This window comes from Ricinus communis, chromosome 7 (assembly GCF_019578655.1).
Source record: "Ricinus communis isolate WT05 ecotype wild-type chromosome 7, ASM1957865v1, whole genome shotgun sequence".
NCBI classification, from domain to species: Eukaryota; Viridiplantae; Streptophyta; class Magnoliopsida; order Malpighiales; family Euphorbiaceae; genus Ricinus; species Ricinus communis.
The window spans coordinates 4,382,345-4,402,283 of NC_063262.1; the positions used below are offsets into that span (position 1 = coordinate 4,382,345).

A 19,939-nucleotide genomic window follows, 5' to 3' on the forward strand; every position below is an offset into this window, starting at 1 on the left:
ACGGAGAAGGACAAATTGGTTGATAAATGAGCTCTGGAATCTGAAGCACACATGTTCTTTTTTCCCTATGATGCAGTCGTCCCTACAATAGGCTAAGGTAGGACACACATTTTTTCTTTATTTATTATGTAGAATATATATTTATATAGAAAAAAAGAATTAATTTCTTTTTAGTTTTGTGAAGTCCTTGAATTCTAACGTTCATTACTTAAACAGTTGTATTTTACTACTAGATTCGATTAAGTCACCCATAATAAAATTACAGTATGTCGTGTCGGACTAACGTTATTTAAATAATCCGATGAAACATTAATTAATAATTAATAAAAAGGTTAAAATACTTGATTTCCTTATCAGCTGGTTCAAGTTCCAAGTTCCAATAAGTACGAATTTTCGGTCTCCAATATTTTTTTTAAAAGAATCTGATGTCCTGATTTATTATTTAAATCAAAATGGTAAATATATAATCGAATTTTTAATTTGCAATAATTAAAATGCGTACCCATTGAAATAATATATCAAAAATTATAATGTTTGTAAGTTAGCTTTAGATGAATAAGTAAGTTTAACAAGTTCTGGTAGCGCTCAATTTCTTATTCTAAAAGGGTAAATCTCTTAAAGTAAGTCCAAAATGTTTACTAATGAACCATCCCAGACAAATCTTTAGTTTTCCTTTATAGATATATAGTAATGACTGACTTCAAAGTCTACATTAATGACAAAATAAGTTAAAAATGACCCAAGTGCATGGAGCCATATACCAGGGAAAGTTCACGTATAGGTATAGACGACCACAATAAGCTATATATTATGCTCGACCAAGTGGGTACCAATGCCAAAAATGTGGAGGGACGGTGCATATTGAAATTCAGTCTTTTGCAAGAAGCAGAAAGCACAAGCATTTGGTGGTCCATAATTGTCCGACTGATAGACCTGCCGGTTGATTGCATCCCACCAAAACAAAGTTTGATTACATTATTATTTCAAAGCACTATGCTATGGCATATATAAGTATATGCTTCTTAATCAATTAGAATCTTATACTATTTCGCTGGACATTATTTAACTCACTCTTTCTTGTTCTCTTTTCCATTTGTGCCCTTTTCACATTTTATTGATTCCCAGTAAGGCCACTATAATTAACCACTTGATAGTTTTTTTTTTTTTTTTTGACTTTAAAAAAGAATGGTTTAAATTTATGTTATATTTTCCAATGATTAGCCTGACAATATTTTAGATTATTCTTTCATTTAGAAATATAAGAAATTTTTCAGGGGAGGATTTAACTATTTATTATTTTATTGAGATTTGCTTTATTTAGACCATGATTCATGGACCAATATAAAATTACTATTTACTTTTAGAATTAGAATTTATCGATATGCGACTTGTATTTTTTAAAGAAAGAAAATTAAAAATCATAATGAGTCTTGTAATTTATTAGACCCTGGTGTAAACAAAATATTTCTATAATTTCTAGTGAATTTCAGACGTGATTTAACTTCCTTGCTGATGATACTTAGATTACTGTTTCATTTAGAATCTTTTTTTGAAAGAATGGGGGGATGATAGGGGCCATGGTCTCCTTAGCCTCTGCGAAGCGCTTTGTACGCGTCGCCCTCTTGTCTCTACTCTATAAAGTTCTAGTGGTCCATGGCTGATATATTTTTTCCTCAACTTGGCCCTTAAATTTTTCACAAAAAAGTCAATTCACCCTTTTTAAAAAAAAAAAAATTTGTTGGAATTAAATTAATATATAACTTCTATATTTTAAATTAATTTTACTAATATCTGTGTTTTTTTACATATCTATTATTTTAGTTAAATAATTTTATAAGTTAAAAATTTACTTAGTGTTTTAGTTTACTATGATTCTTTTTATATATAGTAAAATTTTGATAAATAAATAATTAAATAATACAATTTTTAAGTTCTAAGATAAATGTATTAAGTTAATAGTCTCGCTAAATGTATAAAATAAAAATATTCTTAGAGTCTAAAAGTAAAAACAATGACTATTTATAGAGATTTATATTTTGTAATATTTTATTTTTTAGGGTAGTAAATTATATCGTATTTTATAACTATTTTAATATTAAATAGCAGTGAATTACTCAAAACTCTATAAATACGAAAATAGATTTAACACAGGTATGAATACGGGCATAAATAGACATATATTTTCTTTTTACGTGCTGAGTAAAGGGATAACATTATCCTATTCATTGTAACACCTAAATAGAAGGAGGTTCAACTGACAATATAGGACATAGCTTATTCCCAAATTCTACACTAAAGAAGAGGAGGCAGATTCTAATTCACAGTGCTTGAGCAAAATGGTTTCTTGCTACAGCTCAAGCTTAAACGTGCTCTGGAACTCCTAATTGAAAAGCTTGATTTCTGTAGAACTAACACACCCAATATTGAAAACTTGAGATATTTAAATTAAAAAGGGAGACATACCTGAAGCAAGTTGTCCAAGAATGGACTATCAACAACTTCCCCAGATAACACCACAACAAAAGTACTCCTTCTATGCAGAAGAATATAAGGCTGAACTTCCCTCAACACCTCCACATATTTCCTGTCATCTTCTGCAATAACATTGTCTCCTATTCTTTCACCATTAATACACCTCATGCTGCCATTTTCCACTCTAAGTTTTCTCCACCCAGTACCAGAAATATCTTGTTGGTACCTGATAATGTGTATATTTGGTCTAGTGGGACATGAAGAGCTAGTTACTCCATGAAATTGCAGATAAATCCATGGTCTCAGTTTGGTAGCAGCCATGAGTTTCTTCTTTCTTTTTTCTTTTTTTCTCTCCAGACAACCGATCAAAGAGAGACTTTGTTGCAGCTTTAATTGTTAGAAGAATATATGTAGAAAGAAAAACAGGGAAGATTTATTTATTATAGGTATGTATATAGAAAAGTACATATTACCTAATAAATGATCCGCTTTTAGGAAATATTAAGCACAATTGTTCTTTAAACTAACGCAGTTGTCCCTGTTATAAGATTTATAATCCCTCAGAATCCAATCATTGAATTTTTTAATTAGCAAGTAGACTTTTTTATACATAAATATATTTAAATAATGTTAGATTACTTGATATTTGATATCAATATCTATTACTTAAGTTTTTCTTAATGATTAATGATCCAAAATTAGGGATTAAAAATTTAGTACTTCAATATTCAAATTATTTAAACAATTATCTGCGGCCCTGAACTTGATACGATAGATCATTCTACCTCCTATTCTCTCAAATAAGCCATTTAACCATTTCCAATTCTTTTTATAGAAAATTTAGCCACTTCAACTTAAATTATATAATTTATAAACTTTGTATGGCCCACTTATTATTACTTATATGTACAAATGACTCGTTGCTTTCTTCCACCTCTCGCAAACTTTCTTTTTTCTTTCACTGGAATGATATAATTATAATATATGATAAAATTGAAATATCCAAAATTAATATAATAAAATTATGTTTAGATTTTATTTAAAATTACTTAAGAAAATCTTTTTTAATACTAAAAAATATTTATATTTTTAATTTTATTACTTGTTTTAATTTTTATTATTATTTTCTTTTTTCAAAAAGTTGCTGATTTCTTGAAAAGAAAAAAGAAAAAGATCTCTTACAAACAAAACTTTCAACTACCGACTACTCCTCTACTTCCACCTCAGCCTCACCATCTTCATACTAAAAAAAAAACTAAATTAAATCGAAATCCAACGGTTCAAAGGCTTAGCACCATCAAAGTCAATGCTTATACATATCAGAGGTAGATTAATCTCCCAAACTCCGACCTCAATACTCTCCTCTCCGCCTTCGGGAAAATTACTAGAGTAACCATCCTTAAAGACGAGCGATCATGACAGTCAAAAGGCGTCGCCTTTATTCAATTTGTTTCTAGAAATGATGCCATTCCAGCATCGAAACAAGAGAACAAGAAAATCCTCAACGGTCATGCACTCTCTGCTTCAATCGTTGCTGATAATGGCAGGGCGACGGAGTATATAAAGGAAAGAGTTCGACGTTATGAGTTTGGATACATTGTCATATGTCTTATAAGTGTCTTAAGGATCAACTTGGACAGAGAAAGGCCATTGGCGGTGGAGAAGCGAGGTCGAAAAGGAGGAGGAGATGGCGGTGGGGGAGGAAGAGGAGGAGGAGAACGAGAGAATAGGTTCGAGGAGAATTGAGCTTTAGGACTAAAAGATAATATTTGTAGGGAGAATATTAATTTATCAATAAATGAAAATATATTAATTCAGAAAGAGTCTTTATGTTTTAATTATTTGTATTTTTTTATCAAGATTTATATATAAATTATAGATTAAAAAAAAGAATATGTCAAAAATTATTGTGTATATACCGAGAATTCAAACTTATTATATAAGTATATCAGAAAAGAAAAGTAAATATTATATAAATGTAGGTCAAATAAAGGCATATAACGAGTTTAGTGGCAAAAATCTGACAATACGTGTAGTTTAAAATAGGGAAAAGTATAAAAAAGTATGTTGTGATTTAGCTCTTTCGCAATTAAGAGATTATAGTTTCTTTAGTGACAAAGAAGTACTTTACAAACTAATGTCTTTAGATTTTTATGATTTAGTATTTAATATAATACTCATTTTTAATAACAAAATTACTAATTAAGTGATTTAACATGTAACTAATTATACTGAATTTATGTTAAATAAAATTAATATATATTTTTTAATTTTATTAAAAATAAAAGAAAATTTAAAATAAAATTATAATATTTTTAAGAGTATCACGGTAGTTAATTTGGTAGCAAATCACCTATAAAATAATTTTATTATTGAAATGAATATTATACTAATATTAAATTATAAAAATTTAAAAATATTAATTTGTAAGGTAGTAAAATATAAAAAAAAAAAAACTAAATTATAGGGTATTTCTTTATTACAAAAAAAACTACAATCCTCTAAATGTAAAAATGCCCAACCACAAAGTATATTTTTGTATCTTTCCCTTTAAACTATATAAACATACAATATATACACTGGAAGACAGAGTGTCATAAGATGTTTTGAGTATATAGTATATAAATTCTATAAATATTAGTCTTGTTTTTAGATTCTAAAATATTATAGATTTTGAATCTTTAGTATTTGAGAATTTTTATTTGAAAGATATAAAATATATATATATATATATATATATATATATATATATATATTGACAGATGAGATGAGAAGAATGGAGAGAGTATATAGAGATGAGCATCCTTCTTAGTTAAAAATATTTGCACCAACGGATTCAAACAAATTTTTGGCATACAATCTAGCTGGTTTCAAATGGTTAGACAATGTTTTCAATTGTACTAGTATTTCATTATTGGTACCAATACTTGAATAAAGTATATCAATTCAAGGCACCTAATCAAATTTCAGTCCTATTGATACTGATGTGGTAATTTGAAATAAATATTTCTTATGATTCCTTATGATGTATCACATGTTGATGGCTGAATCATAAGAAATATTCCTACTCAGACATCATATCAGCATCAGATAACCATAATTTAGTTAAGTATTTTAAGTCGATATATTTTATTAATTTATTAATATTAATAAGAATAGTAATTGAAAACATGATTCCAAAGTTTGATGCCAGGTAAGCTACTTATCCAACAAACTTTTTTACTGCTCATCTTGTTTGTCACACTAGCACACAAATTCTTAGATTGAGAAAGTAAAGTATAAGTTCAATTATAATATTGTGCATTTAGTATGAAGAAACAGTATTTACTTTCGAGTGTATATCACCCAATCAATTCGGGCATTACCCGATAAGAATCGGGTAGTACAAAGTATCATTTCTATCTTAGTTAATTCGAAAATTATCCAATTTGACCGGACAGGAATCGGACAGATATTAGAGTGTAATTGTCATTCCTATCCCTGTGTGACTTTCTTTATTTTTTTCCTGTCAATGAGTTTCTCTTAAACAGTACGCAAGATGTTTGATCAACATCTCTCGACCTTGGAATTGAAACGAAACTTCAAAAGAAAGGTTAGAAAAGAAAAAATTAAATTTGTTTTCTCTTCTTTGTGTGGTGGAGAAAGGAAAAGGGAGTATATAGGTACTATTTCTAATTCTCTCTCTCACTCTGTCTTTGAATTTGCTCTCCCCCTTGCCTTGCCCACTTTCATAGAACAGCGTCTCTTTCACTGGTTTGATTTCTATAAAATTTAACAGGTGCGAGAGCTTGGTTTTAGTTCATTTTCTCTATAATTGTTGGAAATTTAAGAAAGGTCGTGGTCTTTCTTTAGGATTTAAAGTTGGAATGTTGCCACAATAAAAGACAAAAAAACAAACATTATCAGAATTATCTGTTTTATAGCTGATAAAGTAAAGAAAAATCTGCAAGTGGTAAATTATTCCTACAATAATTTAAAAAGGTATTTCACAGTAATCTCTTACTAATCATGGTTTCTTATGAGAATGATCTAACAACAGAACGCCATCTATATATATATATATATTATATAAACTGGAGAGAAGCGAGAGAAAGAAAGAGAGAGACATACCTGAAGCAAGTTGTCCAAGAATGGACTATCAACAATTTCCCCAGATAACACCACAACAAAAGTACTCCCTCTATGAAAAAGAATATAAGGCTGAACTTCCCTCAACACCTCCACATATTTCTTGTCATCTTCTGCAATAACATTGTCTCCTCTTCTTTCATCATTAACATTCCTGATGCTGCTTTTCAGGCTCATCGCTATCTCTTTTCTTCCAAGTTTTCTCCTACAACCAGGAATTTCTTTCTGGTGCTTGTTAACGAGGAGATTTGGAGTAATCCCTACCTGATTAATTTGTACTGACTTCAGTTTGAAGGTGCCCATGTTTTTCTTCTTATTATTATTATTTCTCACTTTCTCCAGAGATATATATGTAGAACCAAAGAAAACTTCGTTGAAGATATACGAGAATATATTGAGAGGGAGAGATGTAATCATCAAGAGACGCGGCTAAACGGCAGTGTTGAGAGATAATCACGTGGACCAAGTATATGAAAAAGGACAAATTGCTTGCTATATCAGCTCTGGAAAATGAAAAGCACATTTGTCCTTTGTCTGTAATATGCAGGTGTCCCTACCAGAAGCTCGACAGGACACACGTGATCTAAATATCTTAAGAGTTTGTGTTGCATTAGTTGCCCTTATTCTTATCCTATCAACACACCTTTGCAATTCTTTTTCTTAAAAAGAAAAACAATTCAGAGCTTTTGATTTAGTTTATATGACACCCATATATCAAAACGCAAAGATAATTTTATAGCTTGGATGTAAGGTTTTGATGCTATCCTGTGGCCCATGGGCTGTCAGTTTTTGTTGGGATTAACACTTTAATTCATTCGGTCTATCAAAGGTTATTTTCTTGCAGGAACTCCAAAAGGTTTGCTGAAGATTTTGCTATTCTGCTACTTTGCCAAAGTGCAGAAATTTCTCTTTTCTGCAGTAACAAAAGAACATAGTACGACTGAAAAAGTTCCGGCCATCTTAACACTAAGTCTAAAAATTAAAAAACAGCATCTTTGTTCTAGCATCGTTCTTTACCAAGAGTTTTTATTCAAACACAATATTATTAGGAATTGATTGTGTATATCAAAAGAAATCAATATAAAATATGATAGTGTAGAAAGAAACTACTCTCCATCTCTTCCCGGAAACTAACATCTTTGGGTAGAGAAAAGATCCAGAAACACCAGCCAAAGAAAACAGGTGGAGACTCATGGATCGAAGAAGAACAATATAGGGAAGAAAAAGTACTGGAGGAAGAAGAAGAAGAACAACAAAAATTTAGGTTCTGATGAGGCAGAATTGTCTAACCTGACAAACGGAAAAAAAGAATTGTCTTCCCCAATTCCAGGCGATATCATCTATGATATATTGAATGGTTGGAGGTAAGAGATGTGATGAGATACAAGTGCGTATGCAAGCAATGGCATGCCTTAATCCAAGGACAGCATTTCATTGAACAACACGAAGATCGTATGAAGAAGAATATACACTGCAGCTTCACCTGGCATATCGCAGGCAATTGCACTACTGAGCATCAGACATTCGAAGTAATAGCCATGAGTTATGGCATATAAGTGGAGAGGAGCAATGGCAATCGTACCCAAAGAAATCGCGCAAGAAACCCTGCAACTAGATATGTACTTAATCTACCCAGTCCGCGTTTCACTACCATCCATCACGTTTCCTCTGTTATGACCACAAAAATTATTTACATAAACTGATTTCTGTATTTTATTATGAAGAAGCGAATAACAGAGCAGGAGGTTGCGAGATTCTACCACTAGGAGGGAGTGATGATCTTTCATGGAGAACCCTTGATATCCCTAGCTTACATGATCTTGATCACAAAAGAGAGAAGATTAGGCCGAATCTGCAATACCAAAATGGTCGTGCATTTCATTTGATAAGAGTTAAAAGCAACTTGGCTCAAGTGGTATCTATCAACTTGGAGGAAGAATGTGGCTTTACTAACGCTTTGCCTGAGGGTTTATTTTCAGACTTGGACAAGGTTTCAGATTTTTGGTGGGATGTATTTCCTGGGTTTGCTGAGATAGTAAAGAAGGAGGTTCTTGTTATATTGCTGGAGTTCGTGAGGCATAAATTTTTCGGAAAGATAATAGTCCCATTGAACTTCATTGAAGAAGGGGAAGAAGAAAAGAAGAGAAATTTAGTACCAAAGTTGTGCAATAAAAATATGGTGATGTTCAAGAATGAAGATGAATCACTGTTTTATAATATAGATACTTTGGAGGAAAGAGTTCTTCATATAAGATTGGATAAGATTACAGGAAAAATTATGTCCAGGATTGCAGCCATTTACAGCTTTGTAACTTTGAAGGGAATGCAGGCAGAGTAGTAAGAAACTGGGAAGAAAAAAGGAGTAGAGAAAATTTACCTTGTCAAAAATACATGCTTAATTGGTTTAAAAGTTGCTGAGGTTTTTCTGTTCATTCTTGTTCTTGATTACAGGATTCATTCATTAGGTTAACTTCTATTTATGTAAGGTTTCTTGGCTGAGAATTAATTATAAGCTTCTTACAGGAATCTTGATTCGCTCGCGTTTACAATGCTGATTCAAACAAAAAAAGTTTCTACTGCATTGTTTATGTATATATTGAGTAAAATAATATTTTTTAAGGAATTAGCAGCATGATAGGATGATTCATCAAATTAATTTTAATATTTTAATTAATAAATTATTAACCATTTTAAATCAAGATAGCTGTGTCATTTTTATTTTCAGAAAAATTAGTGTGGAGTGCAAATATAATGATCTTTTATTATATTATATTATTTAAGGTCTAATGTTGTTTAATCCCAATATTTTTTTATCAGTCTAATATGGCACTGTAATATTGATAGATACTCATCCCATAAGTAAGCAAAAAAAAATTTCAAAAGAAACCATGATAAATAAAATTGTTCGAAAATCATGTTCTCTTCTTTAAATTAGTATTGAAAGAATGATATTGGAGAACATTAATAAGAGAAATATAAATAATAAGTCAAATTAAATCAAATAATAAAAAGCTTAGTACAAATATATAGCGTAAATTTCATGACTATATTTTTTAAGTAATAACAAAAGATTTTACATTAATCTGAATCAAATTGAAAATGTTGTACCTATAATCAAATATCTAAAGTGGTAAGCTAGTGCAGTGCGGGACTGCTGGCAATTTTATTTCAGGAGTTGACAAGCTTTTCCATGCAGAAAATTGAGACTTAGATTTTCTAACAGAATTTAACAAGTATTAGCACAGATAATAAGGGAACTGTGTGTCATGAGCTAAAAGAACTGATCAACCGCTCGCTGAATCTTTGAACTAAATCAATCAGTCAGTCAAGTCTCCTTAGAAGCAAGCATCCAGAAGGCAACAACAGCATAAAGCCGCTAAGCTGCAATATTGATGTACCAGCCAAGCAAAAACAAAACAAAAGTAAAATAAACATCAAATTTTCTTCCACATTCAAATCCTAATTAGATATTTTACTTTAGTTTCAAAAAGACTAGCTAGTCACTCGTAACTCATAATTAACTTCTAGAGATCCTATATAACAGCAATGGATTATTAATTTGAAATGGAAAAGGAAGAATTATTGATATGTGTTAACCAAAAAAGAAAAAATATAGAAAAGAAAAGAGAAAAGAAGGCACATACCATCCTTCAAGAAAACCAGTCTCTTTCCTAGGAGGCTGCTGGGCATAGCCTTGAGGAGGGTAACCCTGAGGAGGATAACCCTGTGGATAACCTTGAACTGGGTAGCCAGGAGGTGGATATGCATCTTTTGGAGGATAACCTATGAAATAAAAAAGAATTACAAAAACACGACAAGCCCATTTCCAAGAACATCCTTTTACACAACACACCAAAAGAAAAAAAAAGAAAGAAAGAAAGAAATCCTCAGAGGATCAAACTAACGACAAAGACATACGCATACCTTGTGGTGGAGGAACACCAACTGGTGGTTGCTGCTGATTATAATAACTCATACTTAATGGTTTTGGGTTATTCTTGGAATGAAAAGCTAGACAGAGAACAGAGAAGGTTGTTTTATAGAGTGGGTTTCAAGGAAAGTGAAGAGAAAGAGAGGTTTCCTTAAGAAACAGGGATTCCAAACCGACACATTCAGGTGGAGAGGCAACTCAACAAAACGCGGTATGCGCGTACTGTGTAAATGTAAGCTTTTATAGAAAGAAGATTTAGATTAAAGATGACATCCACTACAAGGAAAGTTAAAGAATCTTTTATCACAGTTCCTTCGAGTTTTCTGGTTTCTAATTAATAATCTACTCACTTGGCTGATATAAGGTGTGTCACACCCCACCAGATCTCATATTAAAACGAGGTTGGAAGCCTAAAAGTCTCCAGAATTCTTTGAAATATAAAGAAAGATTTTAAAAATATTCTTCGATAATACAGAAATATGGAGAAAAGTATAGAATTATATAAAAAATTTTATACACTTGATCTTAACCATTAGATCAAATCAATCCTTAGTGTACGTTGAGGAGATGAAAGCCTATAAATAGCTTATGAACTTCATTTGTAACCATTAAGCAAAGATCAAGCAAATCAAACAAGTTCTCTTTATAATAAAAACTCTCTAAATTATCTTAAACTCTTTATTGTTCTTCTTGCTATCTTAGCTAGCATTTGTGAAGTAAGATTTGACTAGCTTACTTGTTTGAATATAAAAATTAGCCAGTGCCACGACAAATGTCATTAACTAATTTTTATATGTTTTTTTATATGCTATTTTAAGATAATTAAATGGATAAATTTTATTTCTATCTTAACTTTAAGAGGGTTAATAGAATCCTATATTTTACACAAAAAGGGTTTAAAATCCAAAAACGTTTGCAAATTGCAATGCAATTATTATTTACAGAAGAAATATATTGATCTTGTTTTAAACTAAACCTGACATCAAAAAAACATACACCAGACCAAAAGACATTAAAAAAAGAAAAGGGATCAATTTCTTATAAAGAAAAAAGGGTATTAATATTACATAAAGAAAAGTAATTAATTTCTACACGAAAGAAACGAATCCGTCATGGCATCTTTTGGAGGCACTCTAAAAGTCAAAAGAAAAGGAAAAAAAAGAAAAAGCTATCCATTCTTTTTGCCAACAAATTTCATGATATTATTCACAGGCGTTCGACAAAAAATTTCCCCCTCAAGACTATTAGTGAAAGCATTTCACAGCATAATCATTCTGTCTAAATTGAAGGGGTAACGGTTTATGATCCTAGTCTTCTTAAACTAAACTGAGAACACAACAGCAGTAGTCTCAAATGAAATTCAGAAATAGACTCGTGATCGTCATCGAAAATTTCAATTACCTACTGGGCAAGAATGACACTATGATCCTACTGATTTAATTTTAGGATCTAAGGTAATCTAGCATACAAAAACTAGGATACAGAAACTAGCCATTCTACAGACATCAATGTACAATTCTACAAAGAAATAGACGTAATTCCCGCATCTTGGGCTAGCAACATGTTGCACCTCATAATGGGTCTTGTGTCTGAAGTTTCTAGCTCCGTTCCTCCTAGCCGTTTGAGTTGGCAGAGCAAATAAATTTTAAGACCAAAATAGCCACTTGCGACGTGACTGGCTAGGAGTACTGGTGGACTTCGGAGTTACAGTGATTCTTTCTGCATTTGCAGCAACCCATTTGCTGAAATCAGGGGAGGAAACAAGTTCTTTGACAGCTTTTTGTGTGGAGTCTCTGGTAAACTTTTCCCATGCATCTTTGGAGAATTTTCTCCTTTCTGGAGTGGCATGGAACGTTGAAGGGTAAACATCTGAATCTGACAGCTGATGTTGCGGTGTCCTGCTAAGACCTGAAGGAGTGACAGACAGTTGATGTAAAGAGGATCTAACAGAATAAACAGCACTCCTAACTTATATTAAGTTTTTTGTGTAAAAGAACCTTGCATAGAAGAACTGCAAGAAGCTAGGGTGAATCGCTTGGCTTGACGCCGGTCCTCAGGCGTCTTCGATCCATATTCATCATGAGCATTCCCAAATGGTGATAAATCAGGAAGAATATGAGATCCCATCTGGATGTTTCTGATGAATTTGACCAATTTCCTGCAAGTTTATTCCGCGAATCCAATGGATTAGCAATAGAGAAAATGTGGAAAAGTACAGACAGCATCCAGGCACACAGACAGACACAAATCACGGAGAAAGGTAGTTTAATACCAAATTTTTCCATGGCCCAAAAATTGGGTAGCAGATCAAATTAGGTTCGAAATTGCCAGGAAGTGAGAAAAGATTCCACCAAAATAGGGGAGAAAAAGACTCCAGTTCTTTAATAATTTAACTTAGACTGGGTTTTATCAACTCACGTACACTTAGAAAGGGCCAAAAACTATATGATAAGTCTTTTATTAAATAAAAGAAAGCAGATTTATCTCCTGTAGAAAATGAAGAAGCCCTGGGATGGATACAGGCAGACTTACTTGCACATTCGACGCAAAAATCTCAATCTGAAAATTCTCCTTAGTATTGATGAAACCACTATTCCAGATATTAATGCTTCAGCTGCCAGCAGCGGATCCAAAGAACTCTAGAAACAGCATATCCATGATGAGATTTATAAAAAAGCATTAAATTATTGTCTCATAGAAGTAATTATGAACAACAGAATAATCTGAGTACACATAAAATTTTGAAATGTACAAGAAAGAGGAGGTAAAATTACCTGAAGAATCATAATGACACCCAAAATCCGAATGGACCAGGCAACAAAATAAGAGGTACTTATATCAACTGAACCCTCTTCTGTCAGGACAAGTTTACGAACAGCCCAGAAACCCATCCATGCTCCAGCCAGAACAACAAAAGCCACCAGAAAAATAGCCAACTGCAGATAATAAAATAAGGACTTTGTAAACTTACATAATTACAAGCACAAATGTACTTACTCGGCAAGTTACAAAAGCATTATTAAAATAACAGAATGCCTGTTATCATGTAGGTGAAAAAATATTTTGCAAACCTCAAAAATGATGAGACTTTCAGAAAAAGTCATCAATCTGATTCTCATTCAATGGATCGTTGTATAACCAGAATGCGTGCTCAGAATATTGAGATGTCAAAAGGCTTTCGACATCATAATTTGCAACCATCAAAATAAAGCTGACTTCTAAGCATAATGTATACAACTGCTAAATGTGCCTCTACAGCTTTGCAAAATGAGCTAACTGTTTCCTGGTTGACTAATTACTTATTGACACCCAAGACTATATATTTTTCATCTAGCATGTGTACACCCAATGAGAAAGTTCCATGTTTTTCTTCTTCAGAAACATACTTTCATACCCATAATTATCATGAATTTCTAACTTACATACAGGATAATACATGTCTTCACTAATACCAATCTCCACAAGTAATGAACGTAGTAATCCTGGTACGTATCGAAGAAGAAAGGATCCCAGGCCAACCTGAATAAAATAAGGATAAGCTGAGCATAATTTGATATTCTATGGTCTATCAAATCCATAAACAAAAGTGGGATGAGAAGATAGCACTCACAAGAGATGAGTAGACAAAAATTGCAAGTGAGTTCTTTCGGCCAGTTGGCAGAAGCTTCATCCCCTGTCAAGAATCCACATTCTTTTTTAATCACCTAATATTAATGATAGTAAGACTGCATACGGAAATAGAAACAAATTTAGAACATATGAGACGTCCAAAAGGATTAGTATAACCAGCTTTCAAGTCAGATTGGAACTATTAACTAAGACACCATTTAAACCATTGATTAAAATAATTGAATACCACAACCAACTGTAGTGAAAACATGATTTTTAGTCAAAATATTAACATTAAGTAGCAAAAAAGTTATGAACTCCTAATTTCAAACTAAGGATGGGAAAACTGCATCACCTGAAAAAGGACCACCAGTGTTACAAGGATGATACCAATTGCCATGGCACTGCTGTAGTAAAAAGCTAATGACTTGCTCAAAGCAGACGCCACGCTCAACATGACAATGCCCAAGATTAAGAAGATCACGCGATATAAGTAGAATTCTACAAAGGAATAAAGTAATGAACAAGTTACTAACATCAAAATGAATCAAGAAAAACTGGGATTCAAACATTATTCTGATGTCTGAAGAACACAAAAAGGAAAAACAAAGTTACCTTCTTCAATAGACAGTTCAAGGTTTTCCAAGGATGAACCAGCCATCCTTACATCTAATATCTTGTGGTCAAAAGGCGACATAGCTCGAACCCATGGACCTTTATCAACCTTCTCCCACTTTCCTTGAGGGCACATCCCCGTAGCAAGGGAAGCATTCCTACCAAAAAAAACATATACCTCTAAGTAACAAGAAAAAGCTTTACAATCACAAATCTAGGCATCATTTCTTGTCTTTTTAGCGAACAGTTGTATGCAATCAACTAAGTTCTTAAACATAATAATAGCGAAAACAAGTAATTAAAGAGGGAACTTTTGGCTAAAAAAGCTGCAGAACAACTCACCTATGGAAACAAACCTCAACATTTGGCCGGCGGAGGCTTGAACTTGAATGTGAAATGGTCACCTTTAACGTATGGGAAAACTTTTGTAAGTTTTTGAGCCTAGATAATCCATGAATATAAACTCTTTCACAGAGCACCAACGAGCCAGGCTTAGTACCTGGGGACTTAAACACTTGCAAACTAGGAGAGAGCTGCAATTTACTAGACTCGCCAACAACTACAAAACCAAAATGCAAATATCTTAATCATTAAGAAAACCATTTAATACCTCTTAAAACACAAGGTATTACACAATTAGTTACAACTACTAAGACATTGCACATATAATTAAAAGAAACTATTAAAAATTAATGCTTTAACAACTCCATTCATATCATCGGTAAATTTTCTTGGGTTTTATTAGGCAAATAAAAGGAACCTAAAAAAGAAAGAAACCCATATCTTAACTTCCCTATAAGAATTTTCTTAAAATTGCTAATTGGTAGATTAAAAAAGAAAACCCTAGAATAAAAAAAATCAATGTCGAATTTGATAGCATAATAAAAATAGAGGAAAAGGATAAATAGAAACAAGAAACAAGAGAAAAAGAGTACCCAAAGAGCGTTCTTGTGCGGAGACAATTGAGCAAAAAAAAGAAAAGGTTAGTAAGAGAATCTGGATAATGAAAAGGGAGCTCAGACAGGTTTGTGCAGTAGTAGCCATTGCATTTCTCTCTCCCGTTTGGTGGTGATTGTGGAGAGAAAAGGCGCGAGAAAATAGAAAATAGGACGAAGGGTATTTTCATCATTTTAAATAAAAGGCTAAGAGTTAAAACCCTTGCTCGGGCTCTGCTTCTTATTGGGCTCATTCCATGGCTACTGTCTTAGTGGGCTGTCATTCCACAATAACAGGCTAACAGCCTAAAAGAGTTCAAACATCAGCAAAATTGTAAATTTATTTAACAAAGAGTTTCCTTTTTATCTGAAACTCGTCCAAGATTAGGGTGCCTCTTTCTTTCAGAATAGCGGCCCTGGTTTAGCTCCCGTTTTAACAAGATATCCGGGCTCAAGGTTTTTTACACCAAAATTACATTTTATGATTTAAGATTTAAAATATTTTGTCTATATAGTTTTTTTTAAATTGTATTATAATATCATTTTAATATTTCATTATTATTTTTTAGTATTATTTTTGTTAATAAAATTATGACTATAATTTTATTTTTCGTTTTTATCTATCTTTCCATTGTAATAAAAATTTAAAAATCTGTTATAAACATAAAATTATTATTTTTATTGACATCCTTAAATAACTTTTTTAGTTCTATTTTAATTATACATTCATGTATTTTTAAATGTGTTTTAGTATTTTTAATATTATTACAGTATATTTTTTAGAATATATGTCTTTGTACTGTCAAACTACTAGTTGCTATAAAAGTAATATCACTCAATTTATAAATATTAAACATAATTATACAAAAAATAATAAATGATATTATTTCAATTTCTTTTAGAGATATTTTTAGTATTTATTTTGATAAAATTTTGAAAAAATAAAAACCGCATAAATAAAATATTCGAAAATGAAATCATAAAAAAATTGAAACAGAGTCGTAAAAAAAAATCTTTAAAAGAAATCATATTGATGAGAACTTTTTTTCTTTAATAAATACTGAGAAAGAAAAACTGAGGAAAAAAATGAAATTTAAGTGTTTAGCTGAAAATAGGTTAGTAATATGAACTATTTATATGAATTCAAATTATTCAAGAAGAAAATAGTTCAATTACACCCTTTATTTTACATGTTCAATACTCTATAATAATTGAGGCATTTCATCTCATTTCCTTAATTTTGTTTCACCTAATAATTAATTTCATTAAGAAATATTTCTTCTGGCTTAGGGAGTTATAATTCTTAAAACCATTACTAAACACAACATGCACATATGTCACCTCCCTCCCTTTTAATTACTGACAAATATTATCTCTTTCAAAAAAAGGCTCCAGAATAAGACACTGAAACTATATATTTACACTTACTTATTTTAGCATTATACATGAAATATGTAAGTCTTATTTTAGAAAAGGAAAAAGGAAAAGAAAAGAAGAAGTCTTGATGCTGACATTGACAACGTTAAAGCTGTTCAACAATTTCTTGGGTTACAAAACGAGCAACAATAATTCTCACCATTGTAATTATATGTTGAGAATTGTCGGGAAGAAGAAGAAGAAGAAGAAGAAGAAGAAGAAGAAGAAGGAGATAGAAGAACAGCAGTCGAAGACCATTAATATGTTATGAAAGGTGCAGAGGTTTCTGTATCTGACAACATTATGTAGCTGTACATGGCAGCCCATTTTGAACTTCTTCGGATCTACAATTATGCGAAAATCTTTTGTCTTCTTTAGTTTCTTTTTCTTTCTCATTTTAAACGCCAACAATATAATCATAAATGATAAGGAAACTTTACTGAATCAATTAATGATTACTTTGATATATATCATTTAGCAGAAAGATGGACACTGCACGCTGTTGATGATCAGGAGATTATGACTATAGGAATGGGAGAGATATCCTTCATTTTTCTTTTCTTGATTTTGCTATTTTCAATGGTAGATGATTGGATAAATGATATGGGTCAAGGAGTCAAAAGCTTCGGTAAACTTAGTAAACTATCCAGTAATTTAATATATTTTTAGTTTTAGATATCTTATGAATAATGATCATATAATAATTAAATTGAATCTCTTAACGATATTGTATAATTTGATCGTTATTGTTAACAGTTATATTCACAGAATACTAAAATAACAAGAAATAAATCATAAATTTTAAAATAAAATACGTTAAAAGCACAAATAGTTTAATAAATTTTTTCCTAAAAGCTTTTAAAATAGATGTTACTCTTATTATCTAAATATGAAATATTAATGGTTCCTGGAAAAATATGAAATATTCATATTATTTATGATATTCAATAATTGAGTGCAATGGACTTAAAAAAGATATCCAATTTAAAATTTTTAGCAAATAACTCTATGAACTTGTATTCAATGGTCAAATACATCAAATTTAAATTAAAAAATAATAATAATATTACTGATTTAGATTTTAATCGAATTATAAAAACTAAAAATAAATATTTATTTCATCCCCCGAAATTTAGGGTTTGCTAAACGCCTTTTTGTATAACGCATCATTATATATTGTATTAGTAAATTAATGAAATAAATATTTTAAAATTTTTATAACTCAATTAAAATCTAAAAATCTAATATTATTTTACTTTTATAAAGTCTAATTCAGGTATGTTTCACCTCTGGACGTAAATTTAAAAATTTACTTATTAAAAAATTTAAATCGGGTATATTTAACCCTTGAATATAAATTTAAGAAGTTATCTACTGAAAAAATTTAAATTAGATGTATTTGATTCTTAAATACAAGTTCAAAAGGTAAATTAACCTTTTATCTTATAATATTTTATAAAAATATTTTTTTAACTTTAAAATATTAAATGACAGTCTTATAAAAATATTATATGTCATAATTCAAATAAGACATTCAAGAATTAAAACAAATAAATACGAGATGTTTAATATTTTCTTTCTAACTTTATAACATAAATAGCAACATTACAATGAATTTCAAAAATAAAAAGTATCACGAGATTTAAAAAATTATCACTTTTCTTTTATAATAAACAATCTCCATGGAGTTACCTGTGTAGCTAAAAATTAATAGCAATAGTGATAACAAAGTTGTCACGAATAATTTATAATATGTTACGATAAAGTTGTAGTTACATAACTTAATTTTAGCATTTTGTCATTAATATACAATAGTTTTAGAATTTACTCTATGATTATTTTTTTAATTGAAGTTCTTAAAAGCATAATTAAATAAGCTTCAAAGCATATTTCAAGTGGGGTTCTAAACCAGGTATCAGTCCATTTCGCCATGGTGTTGAATTTCCTATCAATAATTTTAATTTTTGTGTTATAAAAATAATAATGTTAGCAAGCCACACGTGGTAATATATGACTGACATGATACATGCAGAGACAAACTAAACCATGGCACAAAGAAGGCAATTTTGTATATACAACAAACATGTCAAAAGCAAAGTTAATAATTATGGGCCGTTAATCTCATTGAGAAAAACAATTTTAACCGTACCATTTTGAACTCGAAAAGAAAAAGTAGATAGCGGTGGTGGTGACAGCACTAATGCTTGCTGGTGTTTTAATTAGCTGAGCTGGGCTTATTGGTGGGCCTCATATGTCAATTCGGCTTTCTTTTGTTTTTACCACACATGCATGCATTCCGTAACATCATCATTGGTTTCTTGATTATTGACTCTTCTTTTCCGAGTTTGAGGTTTTATTCATACTTCACGATTATTTTTATCCTTACTCCTAAAATTAAATTATTAATCTTCATTTTCTGCTTAATTATTCCAAAGAAACTATTATTGCTTGTTATATTTTACGTGCAACAGTTTTATAAATAAAAAAAATTAATGGGATCACAAAACTATTACTCTTGTTTTATGGCAGATGTATATTTATCATCAGAATTTTGGTCATTTAATAAATTTATTATTCTAATTTTTAATTTAATTTAATAGATATTTATTTTTTATGATCATATACGTGTCTTCATTCAATTCGTCCACGTATATCAAAAATTAAAATTTTGATATACATTATATTAAAAATATTTAATATCAAAAATAAAATCCTAATGTATTATGTAAAATTAAAAATTAAAGTGTTAAACTAACTAATCTATATATATATTAATTTTTAAAATTTAAATTTTTTGCCATGTGTATTTGATTTTTGACACATAAAATTGTTG

General features: G+C 30.7%; 3 protein-coding genes across 3 annotated transcripts; all 3 read right to left on the bottom strand.

Annotated features, from left to right (window-relative positions):
* Positions 1-381: 381 nt before the first annotated feature.
* On the bottom strand, positions 382-7,328 carry LOC112535735. Its single transcript, XM_025158467.2, has 3 exons — positions 6,583-7,328; positions 2,464-2,859; positions 382-933 (listed from the first exon to the last, which is right to left on the bottom strand). Exons 1-3 carry the CDS (start codon positions 7,015-7,017, stop codon positions 802-804), a joined length of 963 nt encoding a protein of 320 aa, XP_025014235.1. The 5' UTR covers positions 7,018-7,328; the 3' UTR covers positions 382-801.
* A 2,299-nt stretch (positions 7,329-9,627) lies between these two features.
* On the bottom strand, positions 9,628-10,871 carry LOC107261742 (protein CYSTEINE-RICH TRANSMEMBRANE MODULE 13). The gene is made up of 3 exons (XM_015723054.3): positions 10,525-10,871; positions 10,245-10,383; positions 9,628-9,981 (listed from the first exon to the last, which is right to left on the bottom strand). The coding sequence occupies exons 1-3, from the start codon at positions 10,574-10,576 to the stop codon at positions 9,936-9,938; spliced, it is 237 nt and encodes a 78-aa protein (XP_015578540.1). The 5' UTR covers positions 10,577-10,871; the 3' UTR covers positions 9,628-9,935.
* Positions 10,872-11,709: 838 nt separating this feature from the next.
* On the bottom strand, positions 11,710-15,908 carry LOC8283377. The gene is made up of 10 exons (XM_015723036.3): positions 15,691-15,908; positions 15,098-15,314; positions 14,756-14,913; positions 14,496-14,641; positions 14,142-14,204; positions 13,958-14,050; positions 13,306-13,467; positions 13,064-13,170; positions 12,529-12,689; positions 11,710-12,439 (listed from the first exon to the last, which is right to left on the bottom strand). The coding sequence occupies exons 1-10, from the start codon at positions 15,797-15,799 to the stop codon at positions 12,177-12,179; spliced, it is 1,479 nt and encodes a 492-aa protein (XP_015578522.1). The 5' UTR covers positions 15,800-15,908; the 3' UTR covers positions 11,710-12,176.
* Between the last annotated feature and the right edge of the window lie 4,031 nt (positions 15,909-19,939).

Coding starts and splice junctions, on each gene's coding strand:
- LOC112535735 (XM_025158467.2), bottom strand. CDS start 7,017: ATGATTACATCTCTCCCTCTCAATATATTCTCGTATATCTTCAACGAA. Junction 2,860..6,582: donor TCTTGGACAACTTGCTTCAG/GTATGTCTCTCT, acceptor TAACAATTAAAG/CTGCAACAAAGTCTCTCTTT. Junction 934..2,463: donor TCTTGGACAACTTGCTTCAG/GTATGTCTCCCT, acceptor ATCAACCGGCAG/GTCTATCAGTCGGACAATTA.
- LOC107261742 (XM_015723054.3), bottom strand. CDS start 10,576: ATGAGTTATTATAATCAGCAGCAACCACCAGTTGGTGTTCCTCCACCA. Junction 10,384..10,524: donor TGGTGTTCCTCCACCACAAG/GTATGCGTATGT, acceptor TTTATTTCATAG/GTTATCCTCCAAAAGATGCA. Junction 9,982..10,244: donor ACTGGTTTTCTTGAAGGATG/GTATGTGCCTTC, acceptor TCAATATTGCAG/CTTAGCGGCTTTATGCTGTT.
- LOC8283377 (XM_015723036.3), bottom strand. CDS start 15,799: ATGGCTACTACTGCACAAACCTGTCTGAGCTCCCTTTTCATTATCCAG. Junction 15,315..15,690: donor CGCACAAGAACGCTCTTTGG/GTACTCTTTTTC, acceptor TTGGTTTTGTAG/TTGTTGGCGAGTCTAGTAAA. Junction 14,642..14,755: donor TGAACTGTCTATTGAAGAAG/GTAACTTTGTTT, acceptor ATTCCTTTGTAG/AATTCTACTTATATCGCGTG.